The 27916-nt window shown below is 47.2% G+C and overlaps 1 protein-coding gene across 19 annotated transcripts; it reads left to right on the forward strand.

Moving 5' to 3' along the window:
* The first annotated feature begins 374 nt into the window (after positions 1-374).
* On the forward strand, positions 375-27916 carry TPM1 (tropomyosin 1). Of its 19 annotated transcripts, XM_046010399.1 has the most exons (10): positions 412-651; positions 1400-1525; positions 1729-1854; positions 13735-13868; positions 15943-16060; positions 17412-17482; positions 18237-18312; positions 18777-18839; positions 19126-19195; positions 27036-27916. In XM_046010399.1, exons 1-10 carry the CDS (start codon positions 538-540, stop codon positions 27116-27118), a joined length of 981 nt encoding a protein of 326 aa, XP_045866355.1. In that variant the 5' UTR covers positions 412-537; the 3' UTR covers positions 27119-27916. The 19 variants fall into 19 exon arrangements, with proteins under 19 accessions (XP_045866345.1, XP_045866353.1, XP_045866351.1 ...); XM_046010389.1 differs by lacking the exons at positions 1400-1525; positions 18237-18312; positions 27036-27916 and adding exons at positions 17735-17810; positions 22064-25841 and having other exon boundaries at positions 375-651; XM_046010397.1 differs by lacking the exons at positions 1400-1525; positions 18237-18312; positions 27036-27916 and adding exons at positions 17735-17810; positions 20616-22057 and having other exon boundaries at positions 379-651.

Raw genomic sequence — 27916 nt, forward strand, 5'->3', positions numbered from 1 at the left:
CACCCACTACCTGCTCCTGTCCCCCGGCCTCCCAGAGGGGGTTCAGGAAGGCCTGGCTGGGGACCCCGATGGCGGGGCGTGGGCCCCGGGAGAAAGGGGCGCGGAGGGCACAGGGCAGAGGTCAGCGTCTCGGCCCCGCTCAGCCCCAGCGAGGCCTCGGCAACCTCTCCCTGGCGCGCAGGTTTGGAAACAGGACTGCCTCGCCCGGCCGCCGCCTCGGCGGCTCCGGTCCCCATATATAGTCATATCCACCGTCAACTGGGAGGCCGGCAGGCGGCAGCGAATGGGCGCGCGGCCCCCGCGGGAAAGAGCGGGGAGGGGGCAGGGGGCGGAGGGAGAAGGAGGGGGGAAGGAGGCAGGAGAAAAAAGCTTTTCCAAAAAAGTATTGGCTGTCTCGAGGAATGCGGTCGCCCCCTTGGGAAAGTACATATCTGGGAGCAGCAGGCGGCTCCGCGCTCGCACTCCGTCTCGGCCGCCCCACCGCGCACTCGCCTCTCCGCTCCCGCCGCAGCCCCAGGGCCCCTCGCCGCCGCCACCATGGACGCCATCAAGAAAAAGATGCAGATGCTCAAGCTCGACAAGGAGAACGCCTTGGATCGAGCCGAGCAAGCCGAAGCCGATAAGAAGGCGGCGGAGGACAGGAGCAAGCAGGTCTGCGCGTCCCCAGCCCTGCGCCCGCCCGGGTGCCCCCGAGCCCTGGGAGCCTGGCACTCCTTCCAGGCCGCTCACCTAGAGGAGGGGGGGAGCGACCCCCCCCCCCCCACTCCTGGGCGGCCAGGGGCGCGCAGCTGAGAAGGGGGAGGGGAAGAGCAAGACTCGGGCTAATTCTAACTTTTTGGTCTCGTCTGGGGACATTTATTTCCCTCCTCTGCTTTCCGGAGCCCGCGAATTCAACTCAAGTCCTAGAGGCACTTGATTCTCAGGGTTGGGGATCAATGTTGGATGCGGGGGGTGGGGGGGGGGGGGTTGAGGGAAATCGAGTCCGGAAGGTGTTAGACGTTATTCTGGACTTTTCACTGGAAAGAATGAAAGCTTCAACACGGATAGAGACTGGGCGTGGGGCGGGGGTAGGGGGAGTCATGAAGTTTTTTCCTAGGAAAAAATAGAGAGTACGGCCGGAAGGCCAGGGACGCAGGGGCGTTTTTCTGCACCCCACTTGTGGACTTGAGCCCGCTGAGACCTCGGCGGGAGACTCGTCCCGCGGGAGGTTGGGGTGCAGGGTGGGCCACCGTGCGGTTCCAGCTTCGGGAGAGAAGAGGTTACCTAGAGACCCTTGAACTCCAAGTCGGCGGCGCCCCAAGCCAGGGGCCCCAGCCAACCAGGCGCCCGTGTGTTGTGTGTGTGTGTCTAACACCCGGTCCGTGCCGGCCACCCGCGCCCGCCCGCCGCTACCCCCCAGCTCGAGGAGGACATCGCAGCGAAGGAGAAGCTGCTGCGGGCGTCGGAGGACGAGCGGGACCGGGTGCTGGAGGAGCTGCACAAGGCGGAGGACAGCCTCCTGGCCGCAGATGAGGCCGCCGCCAAGGTACCCAGGGCGCGCGGCATGGCGCGGCGCACGAATGGCTAACTCTGTCTCTCTCTTTCTCTCTCCCTCCCTGTCCTTCCCTTTCTCTCTCTCCCGCTGTCCCTGTCCTTCTGGTTCTGTGCACCCACACCCCTCCCCTGCGGGATCACGCTGCCTGCTGCACCCCACCCCCACCCCTCCCGTACCCCACGGCCAACTCCCAGCTGGAAGATGAGCTGGTGTCGCTGCAAAAGAAACTCAAGGCCACCGAAGATGAACTGGACAAATACTCCGAGGCTCTCAAAGATGCCCAGGAGAAGTTGGAGCTGGCAGAGAAAAAGGCCACGGATGTAAGTGCATGCACACACTATCTCCCTCCCCTTCTGCCTAGTGGCCACTCTAGGGTCAGCACAGTAGCCAAGGAGCAATGGAAGAGGGTCACCTCCTCCTGCTGGACACCCGCACACAGCCCTGACACGGCCCAGAGCACTGGATGCTGCCTCAGACTTCTGTTGCACACATTCATTTATATTTCATCCACTCCTCTTTTTCTTCTTTCCCACTCCTGGGGGTGGAGGTGGGTGGGTGACAGGCGGGCAGTGGAGTGGCTGAAATCGGATGCTGGAGGTGAACCTTGCCTCCCCGGTGGCAGAAAACCTCTGAGGTGTCATCACCAAGGTTGGTGCAAACAGAATGCCTGGTTTTCTTTGCTTTCTTTCCTTTGCGGTCTCTGGTGGGTGGGAATGCCTGGTTTTCCATGGTGAGTCTAGTCAGGATACAGAGGGCCTGGCTCTAAATGGAAGGAATGGCATGGTGCTTCTTTGACTTGGAAGGCTGAGCTCGATGTTGGGGTGCAGCGGCCCTTGAGGCCTCCTTTCTTACTAGGGAATCCTTAATCCAGCCCTTAAGATCTGCCTGGGAAGATGATACTTGCTTGGGTCTGCAGTCTGACAGCACTAGATCCTGAAAGTACCCCGAGAGTTATATATAGCTCAGTGCTTTATATGGTATAGTGAGCTAACTGCCCCCTGCCCCTCCTGCTTGCCCCACCCCCACCTGTCAGCCTTCTGACAACCACCACGTAGTTTCAGGGGTGATACACACACTTGCAAAAACTCTACCAGCACTTTGCCCACTGCACTTTGGAATCTTTTTTCGCTGAAGAGCCTCCCTCTTCTGCCCCCTAAGTCAAGCCAAGCATTAGGCTTCCAAAGGAACGACTTCTTTTCGCACTGTTGGATTCCATTGTAGAGGCTCATTAAGGCTAGAGGCCCAATTAGGAAAGAATTCCTTGGGAAGTTAGGAACAATTCCAAGAATGTATGAGCACCAGGGAAAGCTGTGCCCAGAAGCTGAACTACCAAGCACAATGGCAGAATTTCTTGTATGAGTGTGAAATGCAAATTGCTGGAGGGTCTTGGGTCTTGAAACCAGTAACGGCTTTTTATGGCTTGAAAGGCTTAAAGTGTGATCTCCAAGCATGCTTTGTAAATGAGAAATCCAGACATAAAACCTTGAGAATTGACAAAAATATTTCAATGACCGTCAAGATTACTGGAACGGGGGTTCACAGAAGCACGGACTTAGCTAAAACATTAAAGTTACAAACTACCTGGCTTCAGAAACCAAGCCAAAAAATACACATAACTCTGCGCCTGCTTTGTATAATGTAGATCAGATGTCTGCTCCGTATAAGGTTAAATGGAGGATGTCTGTCTCCCCCAAATTCTCCAGCAGGACGTTTATTTAGCTTTTTTCAAAAGAGCCGCTGATAGATCAAGGAGAGATATTCCTTATAAGGAAAAGAATGCAGGGAATTTGAAAATAGCCCAGTAAGACTGAAGGCAAGAGAAAGAGAAAAACGCTACTACAATTCTTAAAGGGAAAAAAGATGATAATTATTTTAACTATGTGGTTCTATCATGTCTTTACGGAAAAGTCTTCTTTCAGGGAATGCTGGAATGAGGTGGGGCTGCAGTGGAAATGAGGGTATTTAAAGCCACCTGGGGGAGGCGTGGTTAGCAGGGGAGGGACATTTTTGAAACTGTTGTGGTTCTTTTTTTTTTTTTTTTCTACCGGAAAACTATCCCTAATATGGTACTTTTCTTTCTTCCTTTCTTTCTTTTGGTAGTATATTGATTGTCTTCCCTTTTAAGACATTTTAGGTTGTCTGGAACCTGTAGGGATGTTGAAGGACATTTGCGAAGAAAAGCTACATTTAAAGTGATTCCTAACTAGTAAAAACAGGCAAGACCTCAGGAGGAAGAGACTGGTAACACTGGAGAAAGAGGGAGGTAGCAGGTCAGCTTCCTGAGGTAGAATCATATTACATTTGGAATTAGGATACTTCACTGTCATTACTCACCAGTGTAAAAACATTTTCATTTTTTTTCCTACTACTAAAAATATTTTTCTGCTTATTTACCAATATACTTTTCAACTCTTATTCCACAAGGAAGGGGCTTCCTGGCGTAAACAATTGTAATTCACAAGGTAGCACCCCGGTGGTTTTGGTGTGAAATTTTTGGTGTTCCGTCTAAATGAGCCTGAAGGGGATCCAAGACTCCACTTTCTCGCCAGCCCCTCAACCCTTCCCCAATAATTGTGATGTATCTAATATTGCAGTATGTGAGTCTTTATTCCTTGTAGGACTTTGCTTCCTAAATCAGTAATTCTCAACCTTATGTAAACAGAATTTTCCTAGGGTGGTTTTAAAACCCTGAATCCAGCCTGCATCCCAGGTCAATTAACTTAGAATCTCTGGGAGTGGAACCCACACATTAGTATTTTTTAAATGTGCAGCCAAGATTGAGAACTGTCCTAAACTCTTGTATAATGACATCAGCATGAAAATGAACTCACCTGAAACTGTCTTTCCCAGGTGTTTGAAAAGCAGGACATTAAGTCATTAGTTGGCTGCCGAGAGCACTTGCAAGTGTCCAGCAGTTTCCCTGGCTTCTCCTGGAGGCCCGAGACACCCCCTTCCTCCACCTTCAAAGTTAAGAGGCCCACTCACTGCTACTCCTCTAGGGGAGGAGTTGTAACTCCTGCCCGACCAGATGAACTGTGTGGAAACAAAGCGAGAGGCTCCACCTACAGGACGTGAGGGCACATGCTGAGGTTTGTGAGTCTCCAGGGAGGCTGTGACAAAGTCTGAGGAAAATGAGTCAGGGTGGAAAGCAAAGGAGGAGGGTCGTTGTTAGGGCTTTGGGGGGGGGGGGGGAATATTTTTTTCTTTGTTATTCCCACACTTAAACAATCAGAAATTGACATGAAGGACCTCCTGTGAGAAAGGTGAGGAAGAAAGCCGTGAGATCTAGAAGGCATCTAAAAATGCACCCCAGAGGGAAGATTGGCAGAGGACCGTTCCCAGAGATTGGGTTTTCATCCAGCTGTAGTCAGAGGCTCTCATAGGGTTTTGTAGCCTTCAGGGCTGTGCCTTTTAAAGGCATCCCAGTCCAGCCCAGAATTGGTCAGATTCCAGAAGATACGAGGCTGAACTCAAACCAAAGACGTTTGGAAGTGTAAGGGACCCTCCAGATGATTGTCTTTATGGAAAGAAAAGTGAGTCCCAAAGAGGCTCGGGGCTCAGAACACAGCTGGTTATGCGCCCCCGCCTGAACCTTAAGACACCGTGCCTGCATCTTTATCACGAAAGCGATCGTTTAACTATGCACAATGTATGGTGCTGAGAGCTTTGTATGATTTCATAATCCTCGCCACAGCCCTGTGAGGAAAGTACCACTATTAACCCCACTTTTATAGATGAAGCCTAGAAAAGTCAAGTTATTTGGCCAAAGTCAACAGCCTGGAGAGATCTAGGAGCCGGATTCTAACCTAGAAAGGATGTATTCAGAAGAAGATTTAATCACAATGCAATATGTTAGTGGCTTTCACTTCGCAAGTTTGGTGAGGGAGGAAGGTTGTTGTGGTTAGGATCTTGCGTGCTGGGGTTTTCTGCAACGAGGAACGGTCCCTCGGGACACATTCAGGCCCCAAACCCCTCTCTCAGCTTCTCTCCCTCTTGGCTTGGGAATCTTTAACTCCTGAGTGCGATGCTCCCGCCGCCAGTAGGCGGCATCGTCGCCCTTAGCAGCCAGGTCCGTTACCCGGGGAACCAGGGAAGGCCGCTGGGAGTCCAAGTAAAATTCCTGGCACGCTGGCCGCCCGGTCGAGCTCTGCTCTCCAGGTGTCCCTCAGCTTGCCCACCGCCTCCGCCCGCCCCGCTGCCGCGAGCATGCGCAGTATCTCCCGAGGTTTGCAAATTCCCGGGGTCTGTGGCGCGTGCCCCGCCCCGCCCGCTGTGCCCGCCCCCGGCGCTCGCGCACCCGCCTGCGGTTCGCCTGCGCCGCCCGGGAGACGGCCACTTCCGGGCTGGTCCTGGGCCGCTGGGGGCGCCGCCGTTGCGCGGCGCGGCCTGGGCGGGGCGGCCGGGCGCTCAGGAGTGCGGCAGCGGCGGCTGGAGCGCAGCAGCCGACCTCTTACACCGCAGCCTCCCCGCCAGCCCGCCGCCGCCCGGAGCGATGGCCGGGAGCAGCTCGCTGGAGGCGGTGCGGAGGAAAATCCGGAGCTTGCAGGAGCAGGCGGACGCCGCGGAGGAGCGCGCGGGCAGTCTGCAGCGCGAGCTGGACTACGAGAGGAAGCTGAGGGAGACCGTAAGGGATCCACCCATCGCCCACTCACCCCCACCCAGAGGCGCCTCCCCCGTAGTCGGGCCCACTGCGAGGTGCAGGGCCCTCCATAGCCTACCTGCCCCTGCCCTCACGCCTCCGGGAGTGCACCTGGCGCACCTGGAGCTGCTGGCGTTTGGTTCTAGGGAGCGGCCCTGCCTGTTGTTTTCAGCCCCTTTTTCCATCTTAGCTGGTTTAAAGTAAAAGCCCGGAGGGGGAGCAGGAGTGGTGTTGAGAAGGTTCTGGAAGCACCAGTTTCCCAGAAAGGGCTCTATTTTGGGGTTATTTGCTTTCGGCCCGGGTGTCTTGGGTCCCCCGGGATGTGCACTTTGCGCTGTTAGCAGTATTTACTCGAAGGATGGGGAGGGAAGAGGGAAATCCTTTTGGAAATCCGTTCCTTTGGAAAGGGACGCTGACAGGGCAAGTCTGGGGTACTGCCAGACTTTTTAGGGCCTGGGGATGCTAAACTCCACCATCCCCGTTGATCATCGGTTTTCTGGAAGCCTATTTCTTTGTGGGTTGAGACATTGACAGCGCCAGATTCTGGCTTAGACAGTATAAGTAAGACCTGTTCACCGTTCCCTTTGTATTAACCATCTCTCCTTCCTAGTGGTCTTATACAGCAGTTCCTTTGTTACCGAGTATTGAAAAAAGTTGGCTAAATGTCAACAATTATTGGGTGTATTCTCTTGCCGGCTTCCCCCTCCCCCATGCTGAGTGTAATACCTGGTGGCTTCCTTCCTTTCTTCTAAGGCAAATAAATCTATCCAACAGACAGGAACAGGATTTCAGAGGTAGTCCAGGCATTTGCTATTTGTTGGTTTTTGAGTGTGTGTTTCAAATCAGCATACTCAAACACCTTGGGAATTTTGTGGCAAGCGTAATATGGTGTCCAGCTGTGCTTAATATGGACCCATTCTGAGTTGAGCAAATCCTGTTGGTTAGGTGTTGGTAATGGCAATATGGCTGCGGGAACTTCAAGACCTGTTTTGCATAAAATACATAGAAGCAAATGGGTTCACTTAGGAAGCCCTAACTAGAGGAAATTTCAGATAAAATGCAGACGGGAATCAGGAAGTTAATAAGCAAAAGATAATTTTCTTGAGACCAAGTCAGCAGAGACCACATAGATGTGTCTGAATTTGACAGGGCAATAAACTGATTCCAGTTTCCTCTCTTATTGGCTAACTGCTGTCCTTGGACCTTTAAAACTAATACAATGTGATGGATAAGAATGAGAACTCGACCCAGACTGGCAGAATTTGAATTCTGGTTTCTGCTACTTACTACCTGTGAGACAATGGGCAAATAAACTTCTCAGTCTCAAAAACAAACAAACAAACAAACAAACTTCTCAGTCTCTCAGATCCCTAACTTTAAAATGTGCATAATCCTAGTAGTACTTGCCTGTTGAGGTGGCTTTGAGTAAAGAAGTTACAGTGCTGTTGGGCACAGCAGAGTAAATGCTAAGTGTCAGCTGGTGTTAAAACTGCACAGCACTTGGCTTTGCTCGTTGCTGCTTTGCCTTCGGTTCACCACCAATCAGAGGGTCTTTAAAAATGTCCTGCTCGTTTCACTACATCTGAAAACACTCCATATACATGCTTTTAATCAATAATTTTTTTCTTTTGGAACTTGGAGAGAGGACATGGGCAGACTGGGGAAGATGTTTGGTTGAAATGGTATCAGTGGCGGAAGTGGGTAGAACTCCCCTCACCCTCCTAAGAAAGGGAATGTGTGGCCCAATCCAGCAGCGTCTTGTATTGACTCCTGTCCCAGCGATTGACGTTAGAAGCAGAAGATTAATTTCATGAGGGGCACGTTGTTACTCTTACATGCATCTTCTCTTTTGTGCATCGTTTTCGTAACAGTAGTCTTCCTACTGTTGGCTAAAGATGCTTTTGTTCTTTTCACAGTTTTGTATTTAAAGTGATATTTTTTTAAAGATTTTATTTATGTATTTAATAGAGAGAGGGAGATCAAGAGAGTGAGCACAAGCAGGAAGAACAGCAGGCAGAAGCAGGCACCCTGCTGAGCAAGGAGCCCAATGTGAGACTCTATCCCAGGACCCTGGGATCATGACCTGAGCCCAAGGCAGGCACTTAACCAACTGAGCCACCCAGGTGTCCCTAAAGTGGTTTAATTAGTTCTGTTTTTTGTAAGTAATTTGGAAAACACTCTCTCTGGGTGAGTGGACACAGAACCTTTTAAGGTCGCAGTTTGAGGACTGAATCCGACCATTGAAGAGACCATTTCAGATTGAGAGTTGCTCCTGACTTCTGCATCTGGAAACTTAGAGGTAGCTTGTTGACGGCAGTCTCTTGGTAGTGGTCAGAGCTGTGAATTAAGCTTAGTCAGTTTCTCTTAACAGCAAAGATACAGGTTTAGTGACAGAATCATGAGCCACTGCAAAAAATGTTTTCAGAGTTGGCCCTAAATTCTGATTCTCGAGAGTTCGGACATGCTATAGTTAATTGGCCCTATTATGCCAGCACTTACCTTAGAAAAATTGACTATCACTTATTTCCTACTGGTTTGTTTTTCCAAGGTGTGTGGGCCCTTCAAACTGTTGGAATGAGGATACTTTGCTTGATATAATGATTGACTCTGGATCTGGTGACTCACTAGGGTTTTGTATGTTTTTTGTCATTATCAAAGGGAAAAGTAGCAGGAAGGAGCCAGTCTTCCCTCCTTTCTGGGTAATATCCAGCAAACAAGGAGACTTAAAGTTGTAGCCTATAGGTTCTTAACTGGTCATTTTATTAAATCATGGGAAGTAGCCAATTTACAGAAATCTCCTTCCGTCTCCCACTTTTGAGTTGAAAAATATCTCTGAGACCAGGAGGCTCGAGGGTGTGCTTCGTGCTCACATTGGCACCACCAGTTACTGGTAGTAACTGGAATATACACTCATGATTCCTGTTTTCATATGTAGACAAGGCAAGGGCACTACAATGCCCTGTTCATGTCCGTTCTCCCTCATTATACAAATATGCCTCATAAATTACAGGCTTTGGCACAGATAGAGGAGGTTGTGTTTATCTGTTATCCATGGGAGTGCCCCTTAATGTCATCAGTGGGTGTTTTTTTTCCCCTCTGCTTACCATATAAGGGCAGAAGTTTAACTTGGCCGTAGTCGCTTGGTCTTACACAGCAAGTTGAGTGAAACCTTCTCTGTATAACTACAGTTTGCGTGAAATAAAAATGCCTGACCTTTGATCATCTCATGTTCCACTCTGGTTCAGGCAGGACTTTGAAGATGTATTCTGGAGGATCACTTTTTAGGATATCATGTTATTTTCCTACAGATATTTTTTTCTTAATAGTCTTAACTAGAGCACTTTTTTTAAAAAGTAAAAATCGTTGCTTTGGGGGTTTTTTTGTGTTTTTTTTTTGTTTGTTTGGTTGGTTGTTTTGGCTAAAACATCTGGATTTCATGAAAATCTAGGCCTTGTAGAAGTTTTCTTTCAAATCTGATTTGGAGTAGTATTTTGCTGTATTGAGGGGGCCGTACCGTTGATTGCCATGTGGTACTGTGTTGGGCCGGGGGAGTGGTGTGCCTGCCCTTGGTTTCTGTGTAGTAGCTCGTACCTTTGGGTTGGGTGAGGGGACAGGGCAGGCATAACTGCAAAGTGCCTGGTGGTTAACAACAGATCTTGCAGGAAGATAATTGGTAGCCTTTGTTAATATAGCAGTCTCTTTTCTGAGGAGTTCATTACATTTTGGGACACAATAGCACTTTTGAAATAAAAGAAACCAGCATCCCAAACTGAAAGACTCCAACAGCAGTGGCAACACATGGGCCCGTTGTTAGAAGAAGCTAACCCAGCACACTCCGGGTGACTTCCATGCCTGGAAATAATCTGCTTCTGGGGTCTTGCCCCTTCCCAAACGCCTTGTTATTTGTATGTGCAAGTAAAGTAACAGATACTCATGTGGCTGTGGGCTTGTACTGGCAAACGTAATCGCAGGTTAGATCTTAAGTAGACTGCCCAGGTTCTGTGATGAAAGGAGCCTTAGAGAATACCTCAGTAAACCTCAGAACTTAGAAAACACCAGAAATAAAAGCTAGTGAAGGTGAGAGATAGGGGCCTTTGAACGCAGGGCATAATCCCAAATACACACATACACGTGTGCATGCACGCACACAGAAATGCACATGCAAGTAAAAATAAGAGAGAGAAGTGCTCTTAACTAATTTGTGGAATTAGACTTAATTTGAATTCTGGGGACCCAGACAGCACTGTAATCATACCAGTATGGTAGGACCTGAGAAGCCAGTGAGAATCCAGGTTTTTCCCAGGGAAAGCTTTCATGGGGATAGACTTACCCCAGACACTGCTCTCAGGTCCCAGTGGTAGCCTACAAGCACCTGTGCCTGTCCTGGGACACCTCAGGGGCAGCAGGCATCGGCTTCCTGTCTTGAGAGCAAATGCTCTGTGTCCATATGGGAGGTGTCACCCATGAGTGCTGTGTGTTGAAGTTTTTCAATGTAATACCATACCTTATTTCAGAAAGGACTGAGAAGACTTGTTTAGTGGATGGTATTCAATACAGAACTCTCTGGTCCTGGCTGGCCTCTGTCACAGAAGCCTTTCTTTGCGAGGGGAGTTGTGTTAGGGAAAGCTGTAGAGGACCTCCCACTCTGATATAGGAAGAGAGAAAGCGCCAGGAGTGAGAACCTCTAGTTCCAGGGCTGCTGTGACATCCCTGAAGACCATGAGAAGTGACAGAGCCCACACATGAGGACCCAGGCAACTAGGGTTTTAGTCTTGTCTCCTCCTCATGGCCCAAGCATAGTCATCCTTCTGAATCAAAGATCCCTCTCCTTTCTATTGAACAGAGACCTCAAAGAGTGGTTTGCACAGGATTAGCCAGCTTCTGTGGGTGGTGGTGTGGAGAAGGTGCAGGAATGGAGATAGTTGCTTATTTATATTGCAGAGCCTGCCCTCCCCTTTGATCTCCTGAATCAGAATCTCTAGGAATGGGGCCTGGAATTTTGCATTATTAATGCACACCTCCTCGTGGATTCTGACACTCAGCCAGCTGTGGGAACTGCTGAATGATGCCTAGGGACTCTCCCAGCTCATCAGTCGAGACCCCATTTTGTGAGCCACCCACAGGTGTGCTCTCTGTGTGCGTGCAGTCCTAGCTCCTAGAATGGACTGACATTCCCAGTTGTTGCTTGGGTGCCCTCTGTGAGCCTATATGGGCTGGTGTTCCTGTAGGACACAACTCATAATGTCAGGAAGTCTAAGTTTTTACAACATGCCCCCAGGGAAAGAGTTAGTGACATTTATAAAACTGGATCCAGAACTAAAGGAGGGAATGTTAGAGTGGGAGGCAATAAGGGGGAAGATACAGATTGTTGGGGGGACCTCTCAGGGAGATCTTGTGTACAGAGGCAGGAACGAGCATGGGATACGGTTTCCTTATTCTCTTGTGCCTCAGCCACATGAGGAGCTGAGGACCTAGATTGTCCTGTCACCCAGAAGGTCCTTTCCCTAGAGCAGAAACAGTCTTCTTTCTGTGACTACAAAGTTCTCAAGTTTGGGGCCCAGATGAAACACAAAGCAGAAACTTAGCATGTAGTGGCTACAAGAAAACATTTAGAAAATCTTGTTGACATTTCTCTGGCCCCAGCACCTGTAACAAAGATACTTGCCTTCATATTAAGAAATAATGAAAGAAGGGGGGGAGAGAAATACTTTTGAGTACCTGACGTAGACATTGTACTACAGTATTTTTGTTTTTGCTCTTCATTTTTGTTTTCAAGTTTGCAACTTGCTTGCTTATCTCCCCCCTCCCCCACCTTCATAAAGGGGTTAGAATTTTACTAGAAACGGAGAATACAGAAAAATGAACAAAACGGACCTGACCCAAAGTATACCTTTCATGTACACTTCCTTCTAGTTTTTTTAAAAATAGAGCTAAAGACAGTTCCTTGTACATAAGAAATGTATTGTCCCTATGGCCGTCACCCCTCCTTTGGAAAAAACCATACTCACCAGCTGGTCACACTTAGCAGAACCCAGTAAGGATTTACCTTGTAGGCCAGCGTGGTTGTAAACTGTCCTCAGTTCCGTTTCCCTTTTACCCTATTCCCTGTCTCCGTTAGCCGATTTTTACTACATAGTTAATTTTTGGCGAGATGAAAGTGTATTTCAGTGTTTTATAGAGAGACTCCTTCACCGCAGTTGGAGATGCCCTAATCACCTCTTTCCCAGACAAAACTTGGTATTTAAAATTTTATAAATCCTGATGGCAAAGAGCTGGATGTTCTCATATTCATTTCATTCAAGGCCATAATCACAGCCTCTCTTTAACTAAATGTGCTTTTCAGACCGTGTACATCAGGGGTCCATGAGCTAAGAAAGTTGGTTTTGTTTAAATTAGGTTGATTTTACTTGTTTTATTCAGTAGACATTTACTGAGCCTGTATCGTGTACAGAGAGCTGTGACTCCCTACATGTAAGAAGCTTCCTGTTGAGTAAAGAAGACAGGGATGTAGATAGAACTCGCATGGGTGCCTAAGTATGTATTGTAATCTTTAGAAAACTCTCAAGTGTCCTGAAAACCTTGTCACCCCGTGATAAGCACATAAAAGTAGATGCAAACAAGAAAATGGTACCTGACTGGTAAGTGCTGGCTTTGACTTCCATGCGTGGTATTTAAACAGACCCCAATGCCAGTGTGTATGAGGGACCGTCACAGCCTTCCAAGTGTTCTAAGGCTCACAGTAGCAAGTGCCTGCAATAGTAGGTAATCGTTGCATCCCTGAAAAAGAAACATCTTAATTCAGATACAGATAACCAATAAAAATAGTCTCTATACTGCTTTTCTTTTAAGGAGTTTGAAACTTTTCTTGTAGCAACCTCGTAAGATGCCAGTAAGCTTATCTCAAAAACACAGGGGAAATTTGTCTTGGCCCTGTTCCAACTGACCCAGTCCTACAGGGGTTACTGAGAAGAGGGTGGGGGAGGGGCAGTTATTGGATTTTGTGGCGTCTTTATGGTGTATATTTTAGAACAGCTGAATTTTCAAACATTTTAGTTCCTTTGTGAGAACCCTTCAAGCAAGTGGTCAAGAGAAAGGAGAATGCAGACCCCTGAGTCTGGTTTCTGGCTGTCCTCCTCTTATCTTGTGTAGCCAAGCCTGGATAAGGCTCACCTCTGTCTGGCCCTCGGGCCCTCATGAGTGAGGTGGCTGTCAGGGCCAGTGTGGAGTTCTGTGGAGGGAACCCAGCGAGAGAACACTTGCTCATGGCCCCTGTGATGGTGCGTGTGTAAACACACCAGTGTGTGCGTAAACACACCAGTGTGTGCATAAACACACCAGTGTGTGCGTTGACGGTATTAGATCAAGGTATTGGATCAACGCAGCTTCGCCTCCTCGAGCTCCATAATGGCCCCGGGCACCCGGCGCCAGCGGCACTTGGAGGGAGCTCCCCACAGGGCCAGGCTTCCCTTCTGAGACGGGTCTTTCCGGCCCTGCCACTTCCTGAAGGCACCGCGCTTGCCTTCTCTCCGGGTCTGAAAGACCTTTCCCTCTCTCTGCCTAGGCTGAAGCCGACGTAGCTTCTCTGAACAGACGCATCCAGCTGGTTGAGGAAGAGTTGGATCGTGCCCAAGAGCGACTGGCAACAGCTTTGCAGAAGCTGGAGGAGGCTGAGAAGGCTGCCGACGAGAGCGAGAGGTGAGCGCGCCTCTCCCAGCCCACCTTTCCCAGGTGTGACGGGAGGGCTTCCCCACCAGGGCTTAAGAGTTTTACAGTCCCCTGGTGGGATCGTTCCCTCAGTCAATGCCAGGTATAATTTTACTGGGTTTGTTCGTTTAACGTTAGTGGGGCGCCTGTGTGCCAAGTACTGTTTTAAACCCTGAGGTTACAAGGAAGAGAAAGACCCTATTCCTGCCCTCCTAGAGCTCACTGTCCGGTGAGCGACATGGACATTTAAATGAGATGTTCTAGGGATGCCTACTGGTTCTTTCATTCCTGCTGACCACGGAGAAGTTAGGCATTTTTAAAAAGATACACTTTATTTTAAAATACTCAGAGGAGACTGTGCCTGGATAAATGAACCAGGAACTCTCAGTGGTCAACTAACCCAACAGATAAGTAGAAGAGGAAGCACCAATAAAACAGAAATATGATCAGCTACAGTAAATTGTTTTGGACTTAGTAACGCTGGTAAGACACTCGTGCACATATAGACAGTCAGCTACCTGTGGATTCTGAGCCCGCACCCTGTGACCTGGCTCTGCCTGACTGACTGCTCCAAGATTAAGCTTTGGGGTAGGAAAGGAGAACCATAGAGACCGGCACAGCTCGTGCATGCTAGAAGGCATTTTTCTCCTCCACTCAGCTGCTCAGGCTCATGTATTCATGTTGCCCAAAAGCAGTCCCAGCACAGCTCCATGAGATGAGAGTTTGTTCTCCCTGATGGAGGGACAGGAGAGTAGTGTGGTGGTTCAGAACCGTGGGCGTGTGGCTCTGTGCTGGGATCTGGGCAGGTGAATGCACTTAGCCATTCTTTGCATTTCTCCTCTCTTCAATAAAAGTGAGTTTCTGCTCCCTGCCGCCAGAGATAAGGAGTGATTTCAGACTTGAAGATTCAAGAAGCTTTTAAGTTGAAGTTCCCAGCTCATTATTCACTGCTGCTTATTGTTTCTTCCCAAACCAAGAGTTTTGGAATTCCTTAGGATGACTCATCATCTCTTACAGTGCACACATCCCAGTGGTTCTGTGGCCGATTCTTCTTGAAATATACTTGTTAGTGAACCTAAAAGGCAATCTGGAAATGTTAGACTTTTTAGTAAAAAGGAATTTAGAGGAATTTACCCCAGCCCCCTCATTTTACAAATGAGAAACAAGGGCTTAGCAGTTGATACAGCTGGCCCAAATCTCACAGTGAATTTATGGCCAAGCCAAGACTTGAATCTCAGTCTTCTAATATATACCGTAGTGCTTCATAAAAAAAATAGTGATTTATTTATCTGAACTGCCTGCTTAGATTGTGCTAAATGAATCCCATTTTAACATGACTTATTCCATGAAACTGTAGTATATCACAGAATAATTAACATTTTCCAAAACTTAACACCATGGGATCCAGACTTCCATATCAGCGTAGACATTGGCATCAGTCTGTTTCTCAACATGTCTATTATGAAAGAATTCTATTAAAGGCAAAATTTATAGTTTCTTATCTAAAGTATAGGTTGACCCATATGAAATTGCCATTTTTATAGGTCTAACATCTTCAAGTATCACCAGTCTCATATGATTCAGTCTGATATTTACATTTGTAGCTAATGGGATGAGAACAGCTACCTTCTTTGTAGGAAAAAGTACATGAAGACAAGTATGTTTTTGTTATAACTTTGGTTCACTTTCAAGCTGAAGCTTCCCACCAGCAAAAGGAAGAAATCCCATTATTTGTATAGCAAGTCAAGTATGTTGGCTTTTCCTGTTTCCATGCCTCCCAGTTTCTAACAGGATCCTGACATAGTACCTTTCATTTAGCATTAGATCCTGGACAGTTTCACCAGTATCGAAAGTGAGGTTTCATTCACAATAAACAGAGAAGTGTATGGCTTTTTCTGCCTTCAGCCCTGGAAACTCTTGCCTCATAGTTTGGAAAGTAAAAAGTGGCTCTGTGCTCTGTTTTGGTCTGCCAGTTACATCAGGCCGCACAAACCCATGCAGTGCAGTGTGGGTTTATGTTGGTCATCTCTAAACCTTGGGTCTTCCTGCTTGTCTTCCTTTTCAGAGGCATGAAAGTCATTGAAAGTCGAGCCCAAAAAGATGAGGAGAAAATGGAAATTCAGGAGATCCAACTGAAAGAGGCCAAGCACATCGCTGAAGATGCCGACCGCAAGTATGAAGAGGTCAGATCTTGGGGCCCAAAGCCTCGTGGACCCCCTAGCAGTGACCTCGGTGGGGACCAGGGAGCAGTGCTTACAGCCTTGTGCTCTTCAGGGAAACAGTCTGCTTTGTTGGTGGAAATGGATGGTTTTTGAGAAGCAGAGTTCCTTTGTCTCCAGAAAACAGTTGTGATTTGATCCTCCTAGGGGATCCTAGGCTTTATCATGAAGCCAGTCCATAGCACTGAGGAGGCCTGAAGCTTTCCCCATGATCCCCCACCTTTGCAACCCCCAGACCAGGACAAGAGAACTTTGGCCAGGAGAAGGGAGAGTTGGGCCTCTTGTCCCTTGTGGAAAGAGCCTCTCGTATTGTCACCATGTAGGCCGCTCTTCCTCGTGCGATTTGCCTAGCACCATCCCGTTCAGGCAGCATAAAGACAAGTCCATGCACTGAAGGCCATGTAGATTCAAGAGGCCCTTTTCAGTCTTTCCTCCCTTTTCAAGATGGTAGAATCCCACTTTCAAGAGGGGTTCACAGGTGGATCAGCTTCTGGTCATGTCCCCATGAGAACAACCTCCTATGATAACAAAACTAATATGACTTGTGTTAGTTTTCCCTTAATGTATCATAGCTATCTTGAAATGGTACTACATTCCTTTTTTTCCATTATAATTATTATTATTACGACCACCATTATTATTATTATTACTACTACTTCCAGTCATATTATTACGACCACCATATTATTATTATGACCACCATTATTATTATTATTACTGCTACTTCCAGAAATGCTTCAGAGGATCCGTTCTCTCAGGTTCTTTCCTCCACTGAATACCAAGTTGACTTCATTAGTCATCTTACCAGCTCATCTCTTGTTAGCTTCTGTTGCTCTTCTGTTGTCAAAACCTCCTCCACAAAGAGGAGGTTGAGGTACAGAGCTCTAAATTGATAGGGTTCTCAGGATTATTTTCAGTGTTTTTTGTCAGTCCCTACCTTGACAGCATCAAACGCATCCTGTCTCATCATGCGGCTATTTTTGAGATGGTGAATTTTCTCTCTCCCTCCTTCCACACTTTGGCTGGCTGGTGTGTAATTATATGGACTTCACCTGGGTCAGACTTAAAATGACACTGCCTACTCAAAACCAACCATTCTGGGTGTTTGTGGGCAAAAGCCTCTGGTCTACCCTTCATTGGTTCTCCTGGTAGAGGGTGGCTTCTCTCCAGTCCAGGGGAAAGAGGGTCATCTTATTGGTCTGTAGGAACATCTAGGGGCTGGGGGATCCAGGACCCGCTTCCGTGGCCTGCCCTCTTCCGCAGAGCTTGTTAGCCCCATGGTGTGTATGTGTGCGTGTTGTGTCTCGTGCTGCAGGTGGCCCGTAAGCTGGTCATCATTGAGAGTGACCTGGAACGCGCAGAGGAGCGGGCTGAACTCTCGGAAAGGTAAGCGGGCCCGGTGCCAGGCTGCTGTATGTGGCCGTACTCCGGAGCGATGACTAAACGGCATGACCTGCTGGCAGCTGCACATTGCCCTGTTCCGGCTCCGGGCTCCTCCGGCACTCATCTGCCGGGGATGCCAGTACGGAACCCGGAGGACTCGCGTGGGGCGTCTGTGTGAATGCGTGTGTCACTGCATGCCTTACCTGCACACTGATGTTGAGAATGGCCTTGTGCATTTCCTGTGTCCACTAACAGCCAAGTCCGACAGCTGGAAGAACAATTAAGAATAATGGATCAGACCTTGAAAGCATTAATGGCTGCAGAGGATAAGGTACTGATGGCTCATGTGTGGTTTTAGGTTTAACTGCAACCCAGACATCTTTCAGCTTCCAGTGTCTCCTGGTTCGTTTGGTATAACGACACCCACTGCTGTCTTCTGTCCTGCTTTAAGTGCTTCCTTTGGGCCCTTTATACTTCTTTGTTTTTCCTTCATAAATAAATGCTCTTTGGTGCAGCCAAAAAAGAAGCCAAATTATCACCCTTCAGAGTTGTTGGATTTTGTCACCCTGCCTTTGTGCTGTTGCGAGGTTGGGGACAGTGTCCTTGGCGAAAATGGAATACCTGACAATTTGGCTACTTTAAGGCAGCCCTTTGTTCTCTAGGACTCAGTTCTCACTTTTTCCCATCCCTCTCCTTTTTCTCTCCTCCCTCCTTGGGCTTGTCTCCCACCCTTTCTGCCTCTGATCGAAACCGTTAGCAAATGTGCCGAGCTTGAAGAAGAATTGAAAACTGTGACGAACAACCTGAAGTCACTGGAGGCTCAGGCTGAGAAGGTAGGCCAGGAGCATGGTGTGGGGTAAGGCGTCTCCTCAGAGCTGCTCAGCACAGGCTAGCTCTTTCTCGTCTGAGGCCCCGCCGATGAAAGCAACCGTCCCTTGGGCATTTTTCTTAGCAAATGGCATCGTTTTGAGGTGATTTCCTGATGGGTGTTGGATAACGGTCTTTTTTTTTTTTTCTTTAGTAGAGAACGTATTTTATGTTGAGCATGTGAGTCGTCTGTAACAATTTAATTTAAACCAAGCGCCACATGGCCGAGTTATCTCATTCTTATCCCATGTAAAACAATAGGCAGGAAAACAGAGTATGTATTGTAGCGTGCCATTTGATACCCGAGGCTCCATTACCTCCTAAGAGATCCTCAACATCTGTTGGCTGGGCTGGCACTTTCTTTGTATTAGAAGACCTGAGTCTAGAGTGGACGGGGGCCTGACATCTGGAATGCTCTTTCTAATTACAGTACTCACAGAAAGAAGACAAATATGAGGAAGAGATCAAGGTCCTTTCTGACAAGCTGAAGGAGGTAATACTATGAGTGTTTCAGATGATGCCAACTGGATTTTAACTGAGTCCCGTTTTTAATGGATCTGGTCAGGGCTCCTCCGTCTCAAAAGTATGGTGAGCCCAGTCAGGGATATTTAGAGGTGGTCCCGGGGTTAATGTGCTGTGCACATGACTGACTGACGGGCCGTTCCAGACCCGTTTCACGGGTGCCATCCTTGATTTCATTCTCTAGTTCTCCCTGTATGTGTAGCTACTAGCAATGTAAAACTTCCCAAGTTTGATTGAAATAAATGAAATCATTACAGGCCGAGACTCGGGCTGAGTTTGCAGAGAGGTCAGTAACTAAATTGGAGAAAAGCATTGATGACTTAGAAGGTAAGATCTTAAGTTTTAATTCCATTCTTACAGTTGACTACTGAACTTGCAAAGCAGTTTTCCAATCCAAGTGCACCCTCGTTGATATACTTCTTTGCTTTTGCACATTCTTCCTGTCTGCCCTCTGGGGTTTTCATTCTGTGGCTCTTAAACTCTTGGACCTGAGTCCTCTGCTCATCAGATGACTGCTAGCCACCAGATGAGGTCTGTCCCTCTGTAACGGCAGCTGCCATCCAGCTTTGACTTCACACTCTGAGAAGTGTGGCAGGTTTATTTGTCACTGTGGGTGAGGTGATTGTAGGTGAGAGCGACTAGCGTATTTTCTGCTTAGTGATCCCTCCCATTTGTCAGAGCGGCATGGATTTGTTTTTAGACACAACTGTCTTCCAAGTAAGAATCCAATGTAAGGGTGGGGTTTAAGTCCTTCATTTCTTGGCAGATGCTCCACATTCTGGAAGGGGTGTGGGGATAATAGAACATTGTTTTTTGAGATTATATTTAAGCCCTTTTCCCCTAAGTTATGTAGGTTTTGTTTAAGTAACACCCACCTTTGTCTCACAGAAAACCTAAATGTTGAACTCTGAGGCTTGTGGAGGGTCAGCTATGAAAAAGAATAGAAAGGGAAATATTTAAAATGGATAAGAAAGGCAGAAGGGGCTGGCGAAGGCACCAGATGTTGGTGCCGATGAGAACCAAGCTGGTGGGGAAGAGAGGGTGACAGATGGTTGCAAAACAGCCTGACAGAGTGCAGCAAAGAATGAAACCCTCATCATTACAGAGACTACACTGCAGACTTGGCCTAGCACCACCCTCAATGTGTGGCTCCCCTCGCTCCCCTGGACCGGGAGCTGGGTAGCTTAGCAAGACCCCCAGGGGCATATCCCAGGGTCCTCAGAAACCGGTATCTCAGGAGTCTAGTTTGGTCAGGAAATCAGTGGTTGGAGGGCAGAGCCTGATCCGGATGACAGACCAGAGTCACAAATTGTTCTTCCAAAACACTGCCCTTGGATATTTTCCCCACTGTTTATAGTCGCAGGTGGCTCCCTGCTCCAGCGCCATGAAAACAGAGCTGTAGATGGGAGAGGTGTCCGGTCGCCCACCCAGCAGATAGCCTTCTGTGGTTTCATTTAGGGTTTAACCTGGTTTACTGCTAGACGAACCATATTTGTGATGATTTTCATATTGGGTCTCTCTTGTTTTATTTTCTAATGGCTTTTGTTCTTTTTGTTTTTGTTTCAATTCATTTAAAACCAAAACGCACGCCTCCTGCATTGGCCACCTGCTGCGATACCACTTCCTTCATGCACTGCCCCTTTCTTGCTGCTGTGTCGGGATGGCGTCCACGCCACCCCTGCTCACCCTTCATCTCTTGATCACTCTCCATGCCCTTGCACCTCTGCCTTCCACTTCCTGGTCATAGACGAGCTGTACGCTCAGAAACTGAAGTACAAAGCCATCAGCGAGGAGCTGGACCACGCTCTCAACGATATGACTTCCATGTAAATGTTCATCCACCCTGCCTGCTCACATCCGTGCCCTCACGCTAATACGATAAACTCACCACTGCTCCCTTCTCTACTTCCAGAATCTCTGTCTTCACGCCTTTCTGTTTACTCTCTGCATCACCTAGGATAGTTGGTTTTTGCTCACCTTCTACTAATAGAAAAGCTAAGCAAATTCAGTCTGTCTGTACAAATCATTTTCCTTTCAGAATCTGTTTCTTTCACAGTCTCTGAGCTAGATGGTTCCCACCAAGCAGTGAACTAAAATAGGAAGGACTCGAGGGCTGCCATTTTAGGAAATTGAACTAGGCTCAAGTAAAATTAGAAGGCCATATGTATAATTGTGACGAACTTCCCAGAAATATCAAAAAGGAACCCAAAAAGGAGCCCAAAGTTACTTTTGGGCTACTGATGATCTGAGAGGAAATTGATCTGGTACAGCCTAAGGAATGGTGCTGTGAGAAATCATCTCTTCCTTGCTTTTAAGAATTCTGGAAAGAAATGGTTCATCTGCTGAATACCAGAGCCTTTAATTTTCTGTGTTTAGATAAAAGGAATTGAAATATTCACAATGAGCACCACAGCTGGTGTCAAAGAATTGGGAAATAAAACCCCGATTGCCTGGTATGAGTTGGGAGTTCATGACCCAACTTAACTGTGTGAGGCAGTGAGAGTTGAAGTAGATCCCGTCTTCTCATGAGAACTCTGAGCACACACAACTAATCTCCATATTGCTAACCAGACCCAAGCATCATACTTCTTCTGCCTCTTTAAACTCTAACCTGGAGCTTTCCACAGACGGTTCTCTTCATTCTAATAATATGGCACTGAATTCCATCTAACCTGGAAATTTCCAGACCCACCCATGCAGGAAAATGGTAGCCTGAAGGGTATGGCCCATGCCTGCCACCTCACAGGTTTTAGAACCTCCACATCACCATGAGGGCCATTGACTGTCCCTGTGGAAAGTAGAGAGAATTCCATCCTCCCTTCCCTCATTTGTAAACGTGGGAGTGAGTCCGAACCTCTGTCTGTAAGGTCTCTTCCAATGCTAAAATGTGATTCTAGAGGGGAATCACTGCGTATGATTAACTGTTCTGAAAGGTGGGTTAGCTTAAAGCCTGTTGTTAAACTCTGTTCTTGGGCCTTCTCGACAATGACCCCTGACGCAGAGGGGCGCTTGCTGGCGTTGGGTCCCGATGCTGGTGGGTGAGGATGGACATCCTCCTGCAGGTGCGGCTGGCAGCGGGTTTGCATGTCTGCTTCTGGCGTGTGTGTCAAGTGCTGCTTGCCTCTGTTAGTTTGGTTTTCCTTTTACCATTGTGCCACTTGTTTTCTTTTTCTCCCACCTTTTCTCCTCATGCAGATAAGTTTCTTTGCTTCACTTCTCCCGAGACCCCTTCATCAAGCTGGCTGTCCCACCTCTCTGAGCTCTGCAGTCTGTCTCTTCTCCAGCTGACCTGGCTCGTTCCTTTAGCCTCCAGCCTAAGGGCCAGGCACACTGCTTTCCATTGTACAGAAGCTCCTCGTTTCAGTGTCAAATAAACACTGTGCAAGCTGTTTCTGTTTGCTCTTCTTTTTACTCCTTATTTATTGACATTTTTCATTTCAACACTGAATGAAACTACAAGTCTACTTCACGTATATGAGGGTTAGTTTTTGGCTGCTCCCCCTTTTTTTTTCCATGCTGAACATTAAGTTTCTAAAGTGGTAGTTCCTTAAGGAACTTTTAAAAAATACTCCTGCATGGGTCCCCCTGAGAGTTGTGGTTTGCAGGGGTTAGAGTGAGACCTGGGCATCTGCCGGGGGGGGGGGGGGGGGCGCGGGGGTTGTCCTGTGTTTTTGAGAAGGTGATGGTTCTGGTATGTAGTCCTCATTGAGAACATCCACACAGGGGACGTTGCTTGCAGGAGTGAGAAGACAAGCCTTGAGCAGCATCTTGTTCTGCCAGAGGTTTGGTGTAGGATGTGGTGAGCCCCTTGCGTGGATGCTGAGGTGGCCCTGCTTGCAGGGACATGGCTGACTAGCGGCCCACACTGCCGGGAATTCACGCACCAGCATCTCGGACAAGAACTTGGATCCAGGCAGTCGTAGTTGAGGTTATTGTTGATCATCATTTCACAGCCCAAAGAACAGTTAAAGCTTTGATTCATTACTCGGCCATCTTCATTTTGATCATGACATGACTCCATAAGTTTTGTTTGTTTGTTTTTAAGATTTTAGTTATTCATTTGAGAGAGAGCAAGAGCACGAGCTGTGGGGAGGGGCAGAGGGAGAAGCAGACTCCCCGCTGAGCAGGGAGCCTGACGTGGGACTTGATCTCAGGACCCCAGGATCATGGCCTGAGCCGAAGGCAGACACTTAACTGACTGAGCCACCCAGGTGCCCCTTAAGTTTTCTAAGTGTGGTAACATTTAAGTCAAGGTTCCTTTTGGTGCCCTCAAGGACATCACGTACTTTTTTCTTAGGAGGGTTTGTATGTATATGATATTTGTGATAATGGCTGGGTTTTTTTCTTTCATTTGTAGACATTTTTAAAGTATAGCCATTAGAGTTGATTATTTTTTTTTCTAAAAGCGTTAGAAATTGTTCAGAATACAGTTATATTTAGGCTTTACTAGTTCACTTCAAAAACAGCAGTGAAGTGATTTTCAAAGAGAAACACATTGCAAAAGTAGAACTTTGAAATGATGTGGACTTTTGTTTCTTAATTCCCAACATTTCTGCATCCTTAACAGTCTGGCTCTACTTCTCCTGTGTTTTAAATGTGGGTGATTTTCATGTGTTTTTGTTAGCCTAAGAGGGTTGCTATATACCACTATACTCAAATAAATTTAGGCAAACTGAAGATAATGTCAATCACTCTACAAAGACTTTAGAGCAGAAGAAAAATACTCTTTAAGAGGACCACATATTAAGGCATTTTAATAGCAGTATAGTAGACGTCTAAAATTTAGAATCTAGAGTCTGTGTCTGTCCCTTTAGAGTGCAGACTTCTACAATTTCATGGTTTTTTTCCCTAAGCGTCCTTGGGTCTGCTTTGACTATGACTCCTGCCTTTTTTTTTTTTCTTTTTAACTCCTTGTGATAGAAGTGGGTCCTTCTCTGAGTGACCCCGCTTCCTGCTTATAGACAAAATGAAGAGTCTTAAAGTTCTGCTGAGCAGATGTACAGTTAATTCTGGAGGCACGTCTTTTTTTTTTTTTTTTTCCTTTGGAAACCCTTCCAGAGAGTTTCACACTGTCTGTAAGTACATTCTGCAAGGGGAAATGGGAAACTGATGGTTCAGAAAGGCAGATCTACAATAGCCCACGAATGTACAGGTTCACTTGATTCTGTCCAGAAATTGTCAGGGCCCAGGTTTTCAGTTCACAGGGCCAGACCATAGCTGCTGCTGCTCCAAGAGCCTGGTAGGACCAAACAGAAAGCATTGCTGACTCTGAGCACTAGAGGCTCCAGACATCTGGGAGGTAGGACAGGAGGGGGAAACCCTTCCAAATGTGTAACTGTTTCTGGTCCCTGCCCTCAGCCCACCCGGCCAGACAGCTCCATGACAGCTGCAGTGGAACAGGTCCACTAGGGGATGGGGTAGGGACAGCTGTTACTTAAGCTGAGTTCTCATTGGGTTTTGGGGCTCTCTAGGGTTTCTCTAAAGTTCTTTCATTCCTGTTTGGCCAGACATGGGCTCAGCAAACTGAGATATCATATCTGCCTGCCCATGGCGATCACCCAGCATGTGTTCATGTGAATATGCCGATGGGGTTTAGATTTGCAACCTCAGAGCCACGTCCCTCACTCAAGACATTGTGGAAGGCAGTGGAGGTGTGAATTGATGAGCCGGAAATGTTCTTTGGCCCGATAAGCTGGCCATTTTGCTGAAAGGCAGAGGAGTGAAGCATGTCTGAACTCCTAGATGGTGTACATTTGGAGCTACATGGAAAAGGTGATGTTTGACTAGGGTTTTGAATAGCCAGAGAATGGGGATGAGCAAAAAGGACAGGGTAGCAGATACTTTAAGCTAGAAAGCCTAGTGCACAGGACCTCTTTCCCCATCTCCTACCACTTAGGAGAGGAAGCTGAAATAAGACTGGTTAATTTCCCAGCACAGCTGGGAGCCAGAGGCTGGATGGTTGCATTCTCCCCAGGGGAAGGATTTTCAGCTTTTCAAGATCAGTAAGTAGAATTTCTGGGTCCAGGTTGTCACGGTCATTCGAACCAGTTGTGTATCCTCCAGCGTTTTGTGGTGAGTGCCAGGTTCTTGTCATTTTGGCGGCATCCCCTGGATCATCATGCAGCCTGACAGCTGTGGTTGGCCTCCCTGCCATGTGAGCAGATTATAGGCCCTTGTGTAAAATTGACGTTGCACTGCTCTCCCTGTGGGTGTTTGTCTCTATGCCTCCATGCTGCACCACACATGAATGCTATTCTCTTCAAGAAGTAAGCAAATGAATTTTAAGTCTGGCGTGATGAAGTAAGATGAGTGCTTGTTGGTTTTGTTATTTGAGTAGGGTAGCACCCTGTATGGGGGTGACTGGGGAGGGACAGGGGACTTCGTTCTGCATTTCAGAAACTGTGAATGCAGCAGCCCCTGGGGCCCCTCTTGGTACTTCCTGAAAGGAGAGCCAGCCCCAGGAGTGCAGGTGAAAGGGGTTCTGGGAAGAGGTGGGCAAAATGGTCAGGTAGAGGTCTCACTGTAAAATCTCCACTCTGTCGCTCTGCCGTGGCTCCTCGGGCTGTTGCCAGAAGCTGCAGGTGGCTCATTCATACAGTGGTTTTAGTAAGGTGCAAGAGGAATATCTCCCCTCTCTCTCCCTCTCTTCCTCTCTCACCCCTGTCGCTCCCCTTCCCTCCCCGGCCACCAAGTGAGAAATCCTGGCTCCTCCTCGATCTGCCAGGCCTTTACCACCCTCCCTTCCTGGGCATGGGACAGATGACCACCGGGGAAGGGTGAGCTGCCTGGCCGGTGACTGAGGTATTTCTTTGTGCTGTCTGTCAACTTCTTTACCAAGTCTGGCTAACCTCTCTCTTCCTTCTGCCTCCTGTTTTCTGCTAACCTGCTTGCTGACCTGTACAGATCAACTCTACCAGCAACTTGAGCAAAACCGCCGCCTAACTAACCAACTAAAGCTGGCTCTGAATGAGGATTAAACTCTAAGTGGGAAAGAGCTTGGGCTGATTTCTAGGAATGGAACCCATGGGCAGGAAATCTAAGACTTCCATACCTTCAACTGATAGAGGGGACAACACTTGCTTTCTGCAGAATTGTACATGGAACGAATTCGCTAAAAAGCTGGCTTCACCTGCATTTTCCTCTTATATCTGAAATAACTAAGTTCTCTCTAAACCCTGATACCGCTTTTGTGGTAAAATTACATATATGTATATGGATTAAATATTTATAACAATTCAGTAATTGCCAGTCCTCTTGTTTGAACTGATACATAAAGAGGACCAAAAATTGTTTTCTGTTTCCTACAGAGAACTGAGTCCTGCTTTTAATTAGAAAGCCAAAGCAGAGGAGTAACTATACACACATATACACATATATATATATTATATATAAATTAGGGTACAATATATATAATATATATATATATAGCTATTACATACTCATATTCCTAATTCCGTAATATCTGGTATAGTGTTTGATTAAATGTACCTATGCTTGGGCAAAATAGCTTTTGAAAACAGGAGCTCATGTCAGAAGTCCCTGATTGTCTGAAAGGTATGCTTTTATTCCGTCTAATGGTGTTGTTGGAATCTGGTGAGAATGTCATGCTATTAATAAATAGAACACTGTAAGAATAGTAAGAGAATGTTCTACTGAAGTGTGCATGAAATATGTTGATATTCTTTTTTTTTTTTTAAAGAGCAAGAGAAATAAATCATTCTAAAAGTTGTCAGAAAACCCACTTACGTCATCCTTGTCTTCTGTGAGATTGTGTTACAACACAGCTCTCAGACCTTTAACTGCCTGTAACTCAGAAATGTCTGCTGTATTAACTTCAGCGCGGCAAGCACCCCTGCCCGGCCCCACGGCATACAGCCTGTGGACCTCCGCCAAGCCCCACCTGCACTGTATTCTGAGTGGACCCTTGGCGAAGGTTCCCCTGTCCGCTCCACTCTGTGAGAGCCTGCTGTGCCTGTGGTTCCTTTGGGGCAAAGCCGTCTTCCCCCTTTGTAGGTTCTTGTCTGGAATTGAGTAATATCTTACCAGCATGCCTTGTCCTAATCCTCTCATCTTTGTTTGTGACTGATGTTTGCCTGCCTAAGCGAGCGAACCGCCGCTATGTCCGAAGTGCAGCTATTCATGACTTAATTTTCTAATCCCACCACAGAGAAAGTGGCTCATGCCAAAGAAGAAAACCTTAGTATGCATCAGATGCTGGATCAGACTTTACTGGAGTTAAACAACATGTGAAAACCTCCTTAGCTGCGACCACATTCTTTCATGTTGTTCTGTTGTTTTATTTTGTTTTGTTTTGTTTTGTTTTGAAACACCATGCTTACCATGAAACCCCTTAAACGCATTTTTATTTACTTTTACACTGTCACAGAAAACATCCACGAAATACCAACTAGATCAGGGGATGGGGAAAACACACACACACACACACACACACACAAAAAGGCGAGCCCGTGGCAGGGCGGTAATGACTTAAATGTGCCATTTCCCAGGTTGCCATTGCCACACTTCATAGGGAGTTTTGCAACACAGGGTACTCAGCCAGCCCAGGAATCCTCACGAAAGCAGAAAGATTTCCACTCAAAGTGCCAACTATGTATTCAACAGGCAGATTAATGTTGAAAACACAATCAGGTGTGGTTTGGTGCTACTTTAAACAAAAAGTCCCACTGTGGTCTTTTGTTCAATATTGTACAATTTAGAATTCTGTCCAACACTAATTTATTTTGTCTTGAGTTTTACTACAAGATGAGGCTGTGGGTCCTGTATGCCTGAATTCACGAAAGCCAGGGATTTGTAAGGCACGCTGCTCTTGTAAGACTAATGTCTCCTTCTCATTGGCACACTTGCGGCTCATTACAATTTGTAGGATAGCATTCAATGTGGTTTTCCACTCTCCATTTCTCCATGTTAAAATGAAAGATTTAGGCACTACGTACAATTGGTAAAGAAAAAACATTTAAGAGTTATAACTATATGTAAACATTGTATAATGGTATGGAATAAAATGCACACTGTAGGACATTTTCTAAA

Source organism: Meles meles, chromosome 6, assembly GCF_922984935.1.
Source record: "Meles meles chromosome 6, mMelMel3.1 paternal haplotype, whole genome shotgun sequence".
NCBI classification, from domain to species: domain Eukaryota; kingdom Metazoa; phylum Chordata; class Mammalia; order Carnivora; family Mustelidae; genus Meles; species Meles meles.

Excerpts from the sequence above, each read along its gene's own strand:
- TPM1 (XM_046010399.1), top strand. The coding sequence starts at position 538 with ATGGACGCCATCAAGAAAAAGATGCAGATGCTCAAGCTCGACAAGGAG. Across the intron at positions 652-1,399 it reads CGGAGGACAGGAGCAAGCAG|CTCGAGGAGGACATCGCAGC; the intron begins GTCTGCGCGTCC and ends GCTACCCCCCAG. Across the intron at positions 19,196-27,035 it reads AAGCATTGATGACTTAGAAG|AGAAAGTGGCTCATGCCAAA; the intron begins GTAAGATCTTAA and ends ATCCCACCACAG.